At 39.4% G+C, this 15,976-nt stretch overlaps 1 protein-coding gene across 3 annotated transcripts in view; it reads right to left on the minus strand.

Annotated features, from left to right (window-relative positions):
- The window catches only part of RIGI (RNA sensor RIG-I), a 41,341-nt gene that overhangs the window by 15,088 nt on the left and 10,277 nt on the right, over nt 1-15,976 (minus strand). For all 3 annotated transcript variants that reach the window (XM_088130059.1, XM_088130060.1, XM_088130062.1), the window contains 6 exons: nt 14,932-15,039; nt 12,500-12,650; nt 11,516-11,774; nt 7,446-7,608; nt 5,141-5,242; nt 906-1,063 (listed from right to left, as the gene is read on the minus strand). In XM_088130059.1, the coding sequence (XP_087986185.1) occupies nt 906-1,063; nt 5,141-5,242; nt 7,446-7,608; nt 11,516-11,774; nt 12,500-12,650; nt 14,932-15,039 (941 nt within the window). The remainder of the gene's footprint in view (nt 1-905; nt 1,064-5,140; nt 5,243-7,445; nt 7,609-11,515; nt 11,775-12,499; nt 12,651-14,931; nt 15,040-15,976) is intronic.

Below are 15,976 nucleotides of genomic sequence, written 5' to 3' on the forward strand. Positions count from 1 at the left end.
CCATTCAAAGTTATGATGGTGCTAAACGGGGACTTAAGACAGCTCCTTGGAGTTCCAGCTGTCGCAATGTATCCATGGTCACATGATTGCAGTCTGGGCACATGGTGCCTGGCTCATGATTATGATATTGCAGTAAGCCGCAGTCATGTCATCACAATTTCTGATGTTCCCTGCTGGCTTCCTACAAGCAAAGTCAACGGAAAAGCTGGCAGGAAGTTGGAAGTTGCAATCACATGAGGTCCTTGTTTAACAACAGCAGCAGGGACTCCTGGAATTGCCATTGCTGGTCATGTGATGTCACACTTGACGATCTTGTCACTTAGTGACAGAGTTCCCAGTCCCAACTGCTGTAACCTGAGAACCACCTGTAGTGATGTGCAACGTATTTCAAACTTGCATTGTTCTGAATTTAAACTGCCCCATTTTGAGTTTGAAATAAGTTGCTTCAATAAATCTGGAAATGTCAAGTTCAAAACATTCACTTTCACATTTGAGACACATTCTGAAAGGCCAAAGCAGCCTCTTTCGAACATGGAGCCGTTGATTTGAACTTGAAATGCAGCATTTCAAATGTGAGATCCTTCCAACCCACTAGACTGGAGTTGCCCATTTTTGGAAGAGGTGGCTTTTTTGTTTTAAGTGTTTTGAGGTGCCACTGAAAAAATGACCTGACAGTAAGCAAAGCATCTCAGAATGCAATGCAGTCATCCTGAACAGGTTGTGTTACATGTACTAGCTCTTGACCCAATCGTCTGACACTTATTAACCAACCAAGGTGCACCACTACACTGTTGACTACAGTAATGTCAACCATTAGGGAACAGGACAGGAGAAACATAGCTCAAGGGCAATGGAGCAACACAGCAAGGGAAAATGACTGGTTTTCAAGGAGGGAAGTTACCCACCCGGAGGTGTTCCGTGCAAATAAAAAGAGCCTTGCAGATTCGGCTTTCTTCTTCCTTATTCGGCAACTGTAACACCACACTGTTCTTCTGCACATTAACTATCCACTGCTCGTAGCTCTGGGTCCCATAACAATGACTCTTCAACTTAGACAAGGTATCTAACAGAGGAAGAAAGATTAAAAAAAAATGTATTGAAGGCCTAGAATGAAAAGCAGGGAGATCGCTTTTATTTACCTTCTAATTCAAAGTGTATCAAAGTACTATATGTTGTACTGTACTGTACTAGGCTAGAACATATGGTCTATAGCATATCGTATTCCTTACTGGCCTTTGTGAAGGTGGTGCAGACCTGGATGTTAATGGAGCTCTGGTGTGGTCATGTGTTGTTTATGAGATTTCTTACTGGAGCCTTGATTTTGTCTTTTCTTTCCTTAAATTTATTTTATGATGGTCCTTTTATCCTTGTTTGCCACCCAGACACATTTGCTATAGAAATAATTAAATGCTGTATACATGACATTGCATTTAGGGCATTGTGTGGTATGGAGTCTTCTACCATAGTATCATTCTGAGGTTTATGTTTTATAATGTATTACGCTGTGTTCTTTCATGAGGTTATATAGTATTCAGTGGTTCATTAATATATATTGCTCTGTACTATTATCTGATACTGTGAATTGTTTTGCATTTTGCTTTGCCTACCATATACTACCTTCCATTTTGAGTCACTTATTTCTACTCCACTGTGTTGCATTCCCTTGTGTGATGTCTACCATCTTGTGTTGTCTGTTGCACAGGTCTGAGAAAGTCTTGTCTGCTGTTTACTGGAGAACAGCATCCACCCCCGGGAGATCCAGATGGCCCTAACCGTGCTGGTTTTTCAGAAAGCACCAAAGACCTGGGTGGGGTTAGGTAAGCTCTGCTGTTATCAATGTGGCTTTTTTGTGAATGAGATTGTTCATCCTTGGGCACCAGGAGTTGTATGTTGTGTGTTTTGGTGTTTTGAATTCTTGTATGCCTCCCATACCTGTGTGAGAGGGGTGGCCGTATAAATCATATAAATAAATAAATAAAATAGTGCATTGTCAACAGTGTGTCACTGTCTGTGTTACAATTAACTACTATATTGTCCATTCTCTTCTGTTGCCGTGCACCGTTGTACTCCCTATTGTGTCTTTCATTGCGCAATATCTATTTTGAGCTATTTTAGATATTGTCTACAGGTAGTCCTCACTTAAAGACATGGTCGTAAAGCTGGCATTAAGTAAATTCCATGCCATTGTTAAGTGTGACATCGCATGGTTGCCATCTGCAACCTCCTGCCAACTTTCCCATTGACTTTGCTTGTAGGAAGCCGGCAAATGTTGCAAATGGAGATCATGAGACACTGCAATGTCATCACGAGCCAGTCGCCAAGTGCCTGGATCGCGATCACATGACCATGGGGATGCTACAATTGTCATAAGTATGAGGACCAGTTATAAATATCCCTCATTCAGTGCCATCATAAGTTCAAACAGTTGCTGAACAAGTGGTTGTTGAGCAAGGACCACTTGTATTCCCTACCATCTAGTATTTTAGTGTTTCTAGTCTTCTATCCTGCAATGAACATTATTTAGTAAACATTGCCCTAAAATTATCGACTTTTTCTTCTTTTGGATCTCATCTTATATTTTACCTTCTTCATTATACATTTTGAGTTCTATGTTGCATTGTGCCTAGATTATTTTCTGGCCATATCCACTGGACTTACAGTTAGGATGATCACAAAGTGGAAATGTTGCTTTTTGTTTCTGAACTCAGAACAAAAAAGCTGAACTTCAAACATCCTATCAAGATATGTCAAATTTGTTATATTTAGTAACAAAACTAGAAACAACCAAGTATTCCATGCTTTAGCTATTAAAAACAATAGGAATTTGAAAGAAGACCTTCAGATCTTGGCTCTTCACCTTGGGAACAAGAGGAAGTGGGGTAGCAGTCCACGACAAGAAGTACCAGCCAAGCAAATTCCACAAAAATTGACCACAGGGTTTATTTAAAAAACAATATTAATAATCTTTGATAAAAGCTTGCCATTGATTGGCTGATATTGGACTGTCACCTTGTAACTGGCAATTTTTTGGAATATTCTTCTTTATTGTATTTTTATTTATGTGTTTTGTTGTTGTTGTTTCACTTTGTAAGCTGCCCAGAATTGGTTGGAGTCAGGCAGTATCAAAAATCTAAATAAATTAAAAAAACAAATCTCCATGCAAAACAATTGGACTGCAGCTCTGCTCTTAACTTACTGAAAAATAAATCAGTTTAAGCTGGAATGGTAGTAACCCCTCTCCCACCCTAATTTTAACAAGCATCTATTTCCAGCTCTTTAAACAAACTCTTTACCATCCTTCAAATTAGTTTCTCACCTAGCCTCAAAGGTAAGTAAACCAAGAGGGCCCAAACTTTCAAATTCCTATGACGTTTTTCTAATGTTGAATAAAAAAGCTGAGTTGGTTTTGATGGGAGTGGCTTCTAGGCCTTGTAATTAAAAAACTTTTTTTTAACGATTGTCTAATTTTTTGCTAGCCTCTTGTACCTTACTTACTTAGCCATTAGATCTAAAATTTGGAGGTGAGAGTAGTTTGCCTACATAACCCCAGCAAAACTTTTTTTTTTTTTTGGCTATTTACAGATGGTTGCTGGCTGAAAGAAAGGCTTATGGTTTTTAATTGCACCCATTTTAAAAGGCAAAGATTCCTGATCAAAAAAGGAACAGGACACAAGAGCACAAGAGCATTGTGACCCCTCCACATCTTAAGAAATCAATATTGATATCATGGAGAAAATGTATCTATGGGGTCGCTGGGAGTCCAAAATGGCTTGATAGCACTTAATCAATAATTAATATTGCTATACTAATAGTTTTTGCATTGACTTGCAACAACCTCACGTGTGAAGAATAGCAACACGTGCGCAAACAACTTTGTATTGTCTGCCTACCAAAGAAAACATGGCACAACATTCAGGCAGGGCATCTGATCTCATGAGATCCCACAGCAAAACCCCCCCCCCAAAAAAAAACAAAAACCCACTTTAAGAAGCAATAGATTGCCTGGTAGATAGCAGATTCAAGTTGTGTTCTTTTATTGGGTTACATGCTGCTTTTCTTCAATAGCTCACTCCATCTGGTCCAGCCAACAGCACCAGAGATACAACCACTGCCTGTTACAGAAGCAATTCTCTACTGTCCATCGTTGGGCATTGGCAACTGTCCACAACTTTTTCCTTGTGAGTCGCACTCTGCATCACTAAATATTACCATCTTGAACCCTTACGCTTGTCCACTGCACTTTCTTCTGTGATTTCCATTGTAGGTCTCTAGCCAGCGTCTGGCCATGTCCAGTGTGATTATTAGGATGGCCCCGACCATGCAGGTTTTTGGGTCAGACCTAGCTCTTTCCCCGGGCCTTTGGGTCAGGACAAGTACAGCTCCCAAAGCGAGGAGCTCCGGCTTTGTTTCGGCAGGTTTTAATATTATGTATTGCTTTTTGTAGTTGTTGGTTAATGAATTTTCTTTTCTTTTTGTGTGCCACCCAGAATCATGGTCAGACACGCTCAATGATAGATAGAGATAGATAGAGATAGATAGAGATGATAGATAGATAGATAGATAGATAGATAGATAGATAGATAGATAGATAGATAGATAGATAGATAGATAGATATGATTTATAGACAGACAGACAGAAAATCTATTTAGTATTATGGTGTAATATATGATATTATGGCTTGTGGTAGGTAGGTAGATAGTTTTGATTTGCTTAGTAGTGTGTTATATGTACTATGTTGTAACATACTAAGCTGTAATGTAAATTATACAGCATAGTGTACTTTAATGTGCAATTTATACTATTTTGCAATGAAAATTCAGCTGTATTATGCATTGTGGAATGTGTTATTTTTTATTTATTTATTTTATTATGGATGTATATTGTAAACTGCATTATAATTTTTGTGATGAATGGTGTGATTGTGTACTAGGTAATGATTAAATTTAAAATACGTGTTTATGTATGTATGTATGTGTATCCATATGTACACATATATATCATATCTTATTTTAAAAATGAAGCTCTCAGAGAGAGACTGTTTTTGTTCAGGACATAGGAAGAACAGTGGTGATTTCACAAAACTATGTCACATCAGTGGAGCATATGACTGACGTCATCAAACAATCGCCATCATCTTACCAATAGGATAAAACTGTCTTGCCAGATCCTCCACTTTCGACATCATCTGAGACACAATATCCACGAAGTGACTTTGTGGACGATTCCCAACAAGCCTAATAACTGCAGTAAGAAAAAGAAACTGACATTATGGGTGTGTTGTTATCTGGACATTTAACTATTCTAAATCTATCACAGGTCCTTTGCCCAAGAAAAGGTGAAGTTTTTTAGAACGTGGGGAACTATTTTCTTATGCTAGCTTTTTTCAATTTTTGCCCTTCAGAGATAGGGCTATAGGCCCAGCAGTACCAGCCATCAAGTATATTGCAGCTGCTAACACCCGACACTACATGAGATCCAGTGAGTAGGGAGCTCACAGTGTACGTTTTTCAAAAGGTGAATGGTCTAAAGGAGTAGCTAGTCTAAGTCTGCTGAACAAACTGATTAAAAATGAATTTAATTCATTTTCACTTAAATAATCTTATTCTTGTTTAAGCTTTCATAGGCTAGAGTCCACTTTATCAGATGCATGGAATATTACTTGGAGAGACAGCTTGAAATATTAGGGTTATACAGTGCTTCAGGTTGGGATCAGAGAGCATTTATTGGTGGCTCATCAAAGCAGCTTCACTCATTTCCAGCTACCCCCACATGATCCTAAATAATAACCTAACCATCCTTCATTAGTTGCAGATAAGTACATATTCATACTTCCACGCATTTACCTCTTCCAAATCAAGGCCAAAGTATTGCACAGCTCATATCTATATATTGGTTACAAGAACAGTAAAGGGAGGAGTCAAAGTAGCTTGGCATATAAGGCTGCTATTGTTGAGGAACTGTCTAATCTCTACCACAAGGCAGGCCGTTGACACCTAGTACTGCCTACCTTGCTAAGAGAAGAATACAGGGCTGTCGTTTGTGGGATTCCTGGAAAAGTCATCAGGGTCCATCAGATCCAGGTCCATCAAAGAATCCCCATTAGAGGAAAGCCCAGAACTGTACAAAGTATTTTGAGTTTGAAATATGTGCATGTTCAATTATGTTTAAGAGTTTTTCTTCTCCTGATATGATTCTCTTTCATTAGGGATTTTAACTGCTCAGAATTGCTGACAATTGGATGGCCCTCAAAATGGTTTGAGCTGAAAATACCCCCTTTCAAGTCAAAAAAGTTCTCTGAGGTTCAAACAAACTGTTCCAATTTCACCAGAAGCATTCTCACCCTCTCCTGAGCATTTTAGAAGGGTTCTGAGTTCAAAATAGGACTGGTTGGAACACTTCTGATAAAGTTGGGATAATCCATTCTAAACTCAAAATAAGGCATTTTGAACTCAAAGTGGATTGTTTCCAACTCAAAATGTTTCAAATTTGACATGTTTTCCACACTTCTAGAAAGCCCCACTTTGAAACTCCTGAAGGAACTTGCATTTTGGCAGGCTCCACCACAGGAGTCGTCAGGAATGCCATCTCAATTCTCCTTGTAGAAAATTCAGAGGTGACTTCATGGCTAAATTACTCCATTGCTAAGAGTCTATTCAGGAGCAAACATCTGTTGAGGGGAAGGTCTCTAGCCAGCAGTAGGAACTAGTACAGTTATAAGGAATGAACTTCAGAGGATCAGCCGACAAGTGGAGAAAACCTTTAGGTCTTCCTGGATCTTTGCTAGATAAATAGCTCTCTACTGAGTTCAGCTGTGTCCCAACTTCTACCCCAAGGATATTTCATGGAAGCATCTGGTCATAACGCCAAACAGAACACTATACAGTTGGTCCTTTAGTCTGACCATTAGGACTCTTAAACTGTTATAAAGTACATCCACTCTGGTTCTCCAGAATGGGATAACAGATTGTGGGTTCATCTCACTAAGAGCTGGCTTCTATGGAAGTTTATCCCCAGTATCAAATCTGAACAGCACTATAAATGAGTGTGTCTAGAAAGCAATCCAATCTGAAGCACTGGTACATCGACACCAGATTATTCCAAGGCCATCCCCCACACCTATTTGCAGCAGAGAGAAATGTGAGTCAAATACAGTTGTCTGCTGTCAATATATTTCCTTCATTACCAAAAAAAAAAAAACACCTCTTAGTATCAATTGCTGGGGAACAAGATTAGGGTACGTGGCTGTTTGTGGTTTTCCCAGAAGCATCTATTTAGGCACTCTGAGAACAAAATGCAGCCCCAGGCCTGCCTACTCCTATTCAAGTATATCTCCTCTTAATTTGGAGGGGGAAGGGGTTGGAGAGAGGCAGCATAAAATTCCAGCATAGTTGCATAGTAAGTGATTTCAAGGTTAATCCAAAAGAGAATTAGAATGCAGGCTCACTTTTTTCAGGTTTATGCACAATTTCTTCTAGATCCTTTGTGTTCTTTCTGACTGTTGATATCACTCCAATATCGAGTGAAGCACAAAACTTGCAGATATGTTCTATGGCCTCATCTAGCTTTTTGGCAGTGCCAATGCCAGGAGAAGCGGTCAGTCCTACAATCTGAGTAAATAAAATACATCCACATAGTACTGCACATGAATTAAGACACTAAAACATGAAAAGCTAGAATAAGAAGAAAAAAGAGGCAAAGTTGCCTCCAGAACTATTTTCATTCACCACTGATAGCTTCTCTTGGCAGAGGTGCATGGAAATCAGAAAATGAATGAAATCTTAGCCTTCTTTAAAGAAATACTAGTACTACTATTAAATTATTGTAATTTAAACAAATCTTTTTAGATTCTTTACATGAAAAATAGACAATCATGGTTTTCAGGCATAGAAATTAAGTTTTAGAATATGTATATATTTGTTACTATTCTATCTTGTTTATCATTAAGAACAATTCCAAATCTTATTGCCAGCCCCTTGAGGTAGGCCAGGTCAAGAAACAGGAACAGCTGGGATTTCAGGAATGCTCTTTATCGTTGTTAGGTTTTTATAACAGAATCTTGAAAAGCCTGCCAGAATTCCTCTCTATTATTACTTATACCTAGCAAAATCAAGGTGGGTTGTTTAGAGTTTCTTTCTTCTTTCCCAGGAGTATTCGTCTCTGAAACTCTTCCCTTAATGATTGGTTCCTCCCCTCACCATTCCAGCATCAGATCTACCTACCGCCACACTTATTTTCATTCATTTAAAAAGGCAGTATGTTTCTAGGATAAATTCAAAACATTGCTGGCTGCTAACTGTGGATCAGATCATCAGTTTCTAATCACAGAAATTATCAGACTGAAAAAATTCCAATGAGATATAACCTAGAACATATTCCGGAAGAATATAGGATTGAGGTTGGAAATAGATACTAAGACATGGACCTAATGGATAGAGAGCTGAAGGAATTGTGGGAATAAGTTGAAATGACTGTAAAAGAGGAAGCTGGGAAAAAAGAGCCAGAGGGCATGAAGAAAACACTGGCTATCAAACAAGGCCATAGAAATAGCTAAGGAAAGAAGACTGGCAAAAGCCAGACAAGATCTAGAAAAAATTAGGAAACTTAATGCAACTTCCCTATGACAAGTGAGAAGAGATAAAGTGGTATATCTGATCAGAGAATGTAGACAAATAAAGGTAAATAACAGAATGGAGAGAACAAGGGATCAGTTGAAGAAAACGCCGGAAAATTACAGGAACATTCAAAGCTAATGGCAGTGTCATGAGGAATAAGCATGAAAAGGAGCAAATGATAGAACACAATGTGGATAAAAAGATGGAAGGAAATTAAGACTATACAAGAAGATTGACTCAGATGACCAGGTACCGGAGAGATGTATATAAAGAGCCCATGGTGCTTGGAGGAAGTCAAAAATGCTGTAAAACAACTGACAAACAGGGATGGATCAAATCATCCAGTGTGTGAACCCAGTGTGAAACAGCAGCAACCCTGAGAACCTTCTGACAACAAATATGGGGGGAAAGCAGCATGGCCCAAATATAGGAAAGGTCCGTCTATAGCTCAATCCCTGAAAAAAGGAGATTTAAAAGAACGCTGTAATTATGAGACAATAGCCCTAATGCCGCACACCAGCAAAATACTGTTGAAAATCCTGCAGAAGAGGTTAGAGCCCTATATGGAGTGAGAAATGGCAGTTGAACAAGTAAGCTTCTAAAGGAACAGGGGGACGTGAGACATGTAAATCAAGCAGGTAGATGATGGAAAGAGCAGGAGAATAACGAAAAGCTCTACTTGTTTTACAGATGATTCCAAACTTCTGATAGTGTTGATCATTCAAGATTTGGAAGTCTCTCACAACAATAGGTATTCCTAAGCATCTGATTCTTCTAATAAGAAATCTCTACAATATCCAGGAAGCTACAGTGAGAACTGAATTTGGTAACACTGAACGGTTTATCATCAGAAAGGAGTCAGACAGGGCTGCATTCTATAACAAATCTGTTCAGTTTATACAGCGAATGCATCGTATGGGCTGCAGATCTGGAAGAACTAAGGTTGGAGTCCAAATCAGTGACAATAAGGTCAGTTACCTGAGATATATAGACAATATTGCCTTGGTTACAGAAACTGAAAAAAACCTAACAATAATCACTCCAGAAGTAAAACAGGAAGCTGTGACTTCTTTCAACATCAAGACAACAAAGATCTACTGGAAAATTAGAGGATTTTAAGATAAATAATGAGACAATGTAAGAGTTAACAGCTACAATTTTCTGGGCTCCAGAATCAATATAGATGGTAAGTGTGCAAAAGAGACTCAAACAGTAATAATGGGCAAAAAGGCCTTGAAGGGCCTAGATAAATTTCAATCAGGACCAAAGAACAGTTTGTTCAATATTCTCTGCGATGATGTACGGATGTGAGGGATGGACTCTGCGCAAGAGCGAGAGGAAGAAGATTGACTCCTTTGAGCTATGGCACTGGAGAAGGCTGCTTTGCATTCCTTAGATAGCCAAGAGAACCAACTCTTTGATACTAGAGCTCACTGATACTAATGCTCAGTGGTAGCATGGATCATGAAACAAAAATGATCATACTTCAACATATCATAAGGACACCTGTGGAAAGGGTGATATTGCTGGGCAGAGTGGACCGAAGAAGAAGAAAAGGGTGACAGCACATGAGGTGGACATATGGAGTATTGTAAGCAACAGAAATACACCTGCAAGTGTTGCATAATGTGGTAAGAGACAAAACAGCTGGTAAAACTTTTATCCATGCAGTCATCAGGAGTCAGGAACAACTCAAAGGTGTCATCAACGTTTCTAGGCCTTATTCAAGGGATGGATAATACACAGTCCTCCTGATGTTGCCAAATTACAATTCGCAGCATCTTTGACCATTCGTTAAGTTGCGGAGTTGAGGTTCGGCAATATTTTTAAAGCAATGAAATTTGCTCACTCTTCCTTACGGCTTATCATTTGCTTGATATTCTTTGCTAAAAATATCAGCAATAATATTTTTTAGAAAACAAGGCCAAACCTGCTCAAATCTCAAAAGTGGAATGATGAACAAATCAATCATTGAGGACACTGTTTGAATGCCAAGTTTGGCTTTGAAACCCTGTTTATTGACTGCATTTGTGATATTGGAATGTCTCTACTGCTGTGGTTTCTTCCTCACAGGATCCTCATGTAAAATAACTAGGCAAGTATAACATGGGCTTCTACGTGCTGGGCATCGCAGTCTGCATTACTTATGGAGCAAGTAGTTGCTTTCTTTTTTTTATGGATTAAAATTCACCAAAGCCAGATTTTTTTTCAAAGTGAAGCTCAAGCAATTACAGTGGTACCTCGGGTCACGAACTTCATTTGTTCCGCGACTCTGGTTGCGACCCGAATTGGTCGCAACCCGAATCAAATTTTCCCATAAGGTTCAATGTAAATACAGTTAATCCGTTCTGAACCATATGTATTTTTTTTTAAAACCGCAAAAATATGAAACAAAATACAGTACAGCGCAGATCGAAGAGAGAGAACGCTAACCTTGCTCGAGGCGACTTCTGGCGTGGAGGACAGGAAGGCAGGTGGGGAGGCGGTTATTGTTTGGAGGGAGAGTCCCCCTCCTTACAGGAAGCCATGACCATGTGTCATGGGAGGGAAAATGGCCACGGATCCTGTTCGTCACCCGATGCGGAGTTCGCAGACAGAAGCAAAATTTTGCAAACAGTGCTGTTTGTGACCCGAATTGGTCGTGAACAGAAGCGTTCGTGACCCGAGGTACCACTGTATGTTATTTAAGAAAAGAGTGGGAGACAAAGTGAGAGTGACAAATTTGTGGATCCCTGCTACAATATTCTCAGACTAACTGGCTTCTGGAGTATAGATGTGCAAGCTATCTTCTTGAGAGGTTTGCCATTTTCCATATTGTCTTCATGTATTAGAAGAGGAAACACAACTCATAATAATGACATCTTTTTTCTACCAGTATGAGAAAACCCCTGTTTTGTCTTACCTGAGGTAGTGGAATTCCACTTTGTTCCAGTTTAAGGTCCAAGTACTTGAACATTAACATATTGTATGGGTTATTCCCCGTAGTGTTGTGGCACTCATCAAATATCATCAGTGTGAATATTGAAAGAGAAGGAAGTGTCTCATTATTCAGAGAGTTCAAAAGATTCTGGGGGGTCATGACAATAATATCGTTCCCTTTAATAACCATGTCTGCAGGGAACAAGGAAGCATTTTCCCCACAGACGCCTGCAACGCTGTAGCTGCAAGAAAAGAGGCAGACGCTTTTCAGAACATCGTAAATCCTGTTTAAACATTCAGCCAATCTAAAACTGCAAAATTAGGGGAAAAAATTATATACACAGAGGTCATCCATCTGCCTATTCTTAGTAACACACATAGATACTCATGAACTGGTCATATCTGACAGCATAATTTTTTTAAAAAAAAATCACAAGTAGATGCTCATCACATGCACATCCTTGTACTTTGTACATTTCCTTTCCAAAAAGGACTAAAGACCTGGCTCTGCCAGCTTGCGTGGGGCAACAAGAGTCTTCATCAATCCTGGTGATGACGTTCCCCAAGCTACGTGCCAATTAACATCAATTCTTGTACTATATTTGTTTATTATTTATTCAGGACTATTTTACATTGTATTTTAATTGATTTTATCTTCTCTATAAACCGTCCAGAGTCGTTTTTTTAATGAGATGGGTGGTGACAAATTTGATAGATAGATAGATAGATAGATAGATAGATAGATAGATAGATAGATAGATAGATAGATAGATAGAAGGCAAACTGGGGTTCCAGGCACTGATTTCAATTATTTTTTGTAAAGGGTACCAAATTGCAGCCTTGAGATACTGCAGACCAATTTTCTGTAGAACAATTAACTAAATCAATGGCTAAAAGGGACAGTGTTGCTATTATTTGGGATCCAGGAAGCAACGGGACACCTGCACCAGACAGACTGAGACCATACTTGTTTTTGAAGTATTCATGGAAGACTTTCTTCTGTTGTTCATAGACTGGGACTTTTGGAGTAAGGAAGACCACTTTTCCTTCCTGCCCAGCAGGCCTGTTGCAGAGATGATGCTCACATATCATAATAGACACAAAGGTCTTCCCAGATCCTATAAAAATGAATACAGGCCTGGTTGGACACGTTTGTAAGCGGAGGCCTAAAAATCTGAACTACAAGCTGGCAAGTCCATACAGATAGTCCTCACTTAGCAACCACAATTGGGACTGGCAACTCCATCGCTAAGCACTGGGTTCACTGTGGAAAATCACATGACCATGACAGTCTTATGACCTTATTTCTGCTTTGGTTGTTGAATCATCGCAGTCATTAAGCAAAACATCACATGACCATGACTTATGATCTTACTTCCACCTTCTCTATTAACTCTGCTTGTCGTAAGCCAGTTGAGAAGCACCCAAATTACGATCAGGTGTCTGCAGGATGCTGTGATGGTTGTAAATGCCAGGATTGGTCACAAAGCTATTTTTTTATACCATCGTAACTTTGAACAGTCGCTAAACAAGGCAGCTGGTAAATGAGGACTACCTTTACTCTCTAGTCATTAACTTACATGGTAATATTAATTAAGCTATCCTTTCTAGTCTGTTCCCTCAGCTGTAATATAATACCATATTTAAAGGTTGTGCTATCAAGATGTTTGTGAAGCACCATATAAGCAATATTTACTATTTATTATTATTGTTTATAGGAATTTTATTTGCATATTTTCAGAGTTGTTTTCACTAAAAACATGTTCTGTTCCTTAATGCAGCATAATACTTCAGTATGTTAAAAAGGGATGTATCAAACCCACAGAGAGTAATCGGATGGTTTGGAAGAGTGAAACTTACAATCCCTTCTGAGCTTAGCAACAAAAGTGAGCTTTGTCATCTATCTCAGTGTTTCTCAACGCCAGCAGCTTTAAGAAGTGTGGACTTCAACTCCCAGCATTCTGGCATGCTGGCTGGGGAATTCTGGGAGTTGGAAGTCCACTTACCTTAAAGTTGCTGAGGTTGAAAGACACTGGTCTATCTGATTGAATAGCAAAGGGGGCTTGCATGGGACTGCCAAAATATGGAAATACACATTTTAAAAATATGGAAATGAGAGCAACTATTGCAGGTGACAAAAAATGGGGTTAAAGAAATGCATGGGTAAAATAGACATGTGATTTACAACAGAATTTCAATAATTTTCCTAGACTGTCAAGTCCATTAGTGTATGAAGCACTGATAAAGAGTGCATGAAAAGAGACTGCAAAGGAATATGAATACACATGAAGCTTTCTTATATGACACCCCCTGATCTCCCGTGCCCATGGCATTTTATCTGACTGACTGCCACCATCAATCCAGATCTAAGGCAGAGATTCCCTGATTTATTGTTATCCCAATACTTTTAAATTAGAGATCCTAGGAATGGAATTGTGCATGTAAAAAGGGCCATATAACCCCTTCTGAGCTGAGGGCTGCAGTTGGTCCCTGAGTGATGCCTCAGGGACCATACTACCTACCCCAGTACATTGGTCTGGTTCAGACATTTTGAGAAGGCCTGCTGAAAGACCCTTCTCCCTCAAAGACTTGTGGGAGTTGGACAAGGTGGCCCCATGTTACGGAATATGCCACCTCTGGGGGCTCAGAAAGTACCTTTTATTTTATTTATTTATTAAATTCATATGCTGCCCATCTCCCCCAGAGGGCGACCTTTCCTCTTACAATCAGGAAGGCTGTGAAAACCATCCTGTTTCCAACAAGTTTTTGACTCCACTGATGGATGCATGAGGGTTTCTCCATATGCAGATATTTTTATTGTATCTTTAATTGATTATTATGTTTTTTTTTATACGTCTTTTGTTTTCATTCCATTCTACGTTGCCCAGAACCACAAGATTGGGGTGGTTAACAAATATGTTAAGTAAGTAAATAAATGGTGGTCCTCCTATAATTTAAATTTTAAAAAAACCACTAGGATGAAAAAAAAATAAAACAGCATTAATTAAATATGCTACAAATTTCCTCTTTCAGCTGCATTAAAGTTAGTTTGGTGGAACTTTTTTGTAAGATTCCAGGGCTCGCACTTCTGGGACCTCAAGAGATATACCCATAATGTAAAGCAAGTGCTACACATGCCAAGCTCTTGCATATTCTCATAAAGGGATAGTCAAGGTTTGATGATGGCACCAGCAAACGGTTCAGATCTCCATCGGGGGGGGGAGAGGGAGACGGGGGGAGAGGGGGAGAGAGAGAGAGAGAGAGATCCCAAGAGTTTTCTCTTTTTTTCAGAAATGTTCCTTATACCCTTTCTAAAGAAAGTCTAAAATAACTTTCAGTTCCCATCAGCAAGAAGCTTACTGCTAAGGGTAAATGTAGTTCAGAGCAATACTATCTTACCGGTAGGGGCACAAATCATGGTGTTTTTGCCATTGAGAGCAGGCTCAGCAAGTTCTATCTGATAGCTTCTCGCCTTCCACGGAATACCTGTGGTCTGCTGGAAGGCATCTAGAAGAACAAGTGAACAAAAGCACGTTGAAGAAAGTACAATGTATATAAAAATACAAGATATGTATGGCATGTTGAACAGATTACCTACTACCCAAAATCATTACGTGGACACTAAAAGAAATATGATCATTTGGGGGAAGAAAACCCATATGCATGATTTTAATTGGAGCATATCAGCACACTGGAACAGTATGTTGATGATACTCAATTATATCTCTCCACCCCTGGTGAATTAAGCAATACTGTGGATGTCCTGTACCGGTGCCTGGAGGCTATGCGGGGGCTGGATGGGGAACAAGCAGCTTCAACTGAACCCTGGCAAAACTGAATGGCTTTGGGTTATAGGGCCTTCCAAATGTGGGACTTGGGTACTGGATAGGGTGGCATTAACCCAAACAGACCTGGTGCACAATCTGGGGGTCCTTCTGGCCACAACTGCCACTTGCTCTTCAAGCAGGAAGAACAACAGGATCACTTGCTCTGGGGGTGATGGTATCAGGTAGTAATTTCTAAACAACGCTCTTCTATCATAGCTTGCCATTAGAAAAGATAACAATTAAGGACAGGTGTCTGAATTTACCTTGGTTTTCTTTATCCTCCCAATTTCTTTTTCTTTCTTTGTTGTTAATTTAGACTGGCACAAAACTGATTAAAAGCAAATAACCACACATACGTATAAAGTTGAAAACCTTTGCACACATCTGTCGTTTTGTACAGCAATGTGTGAAAATGTTTCCCACACTCAGTTTATAGACTGGGTGACTTGGTATCGCTTGTGTTTAAACATGATGGCTAGATCCTGAGATCATTTTAAGTAAACATTTGCAGGCCTTTTTGCCTGATTCATGGCGCAGGAATTACTCTTATGCCCCACATTCGATTGTCAAAAAGTACCACTTTTCAAAACAAGAAAGTACCTTGCAAGCATTTTCTA

Source organism: Python bivittatus, unplaced genomic scaffold (assembly GCF_059951505.1).
Source record: "Python bivittatus isolate LINGU-HERP-01145 unplaced genomic scaffold, Pbiv_v1 ctg000850_np1212, whole genome shotgun sequence".
Lineage (NCBI taxonomy): Eukaryota > Metazoa > Chordata > Lepidosauria > Squamata > Pythonidae > Python > Python bivittatus.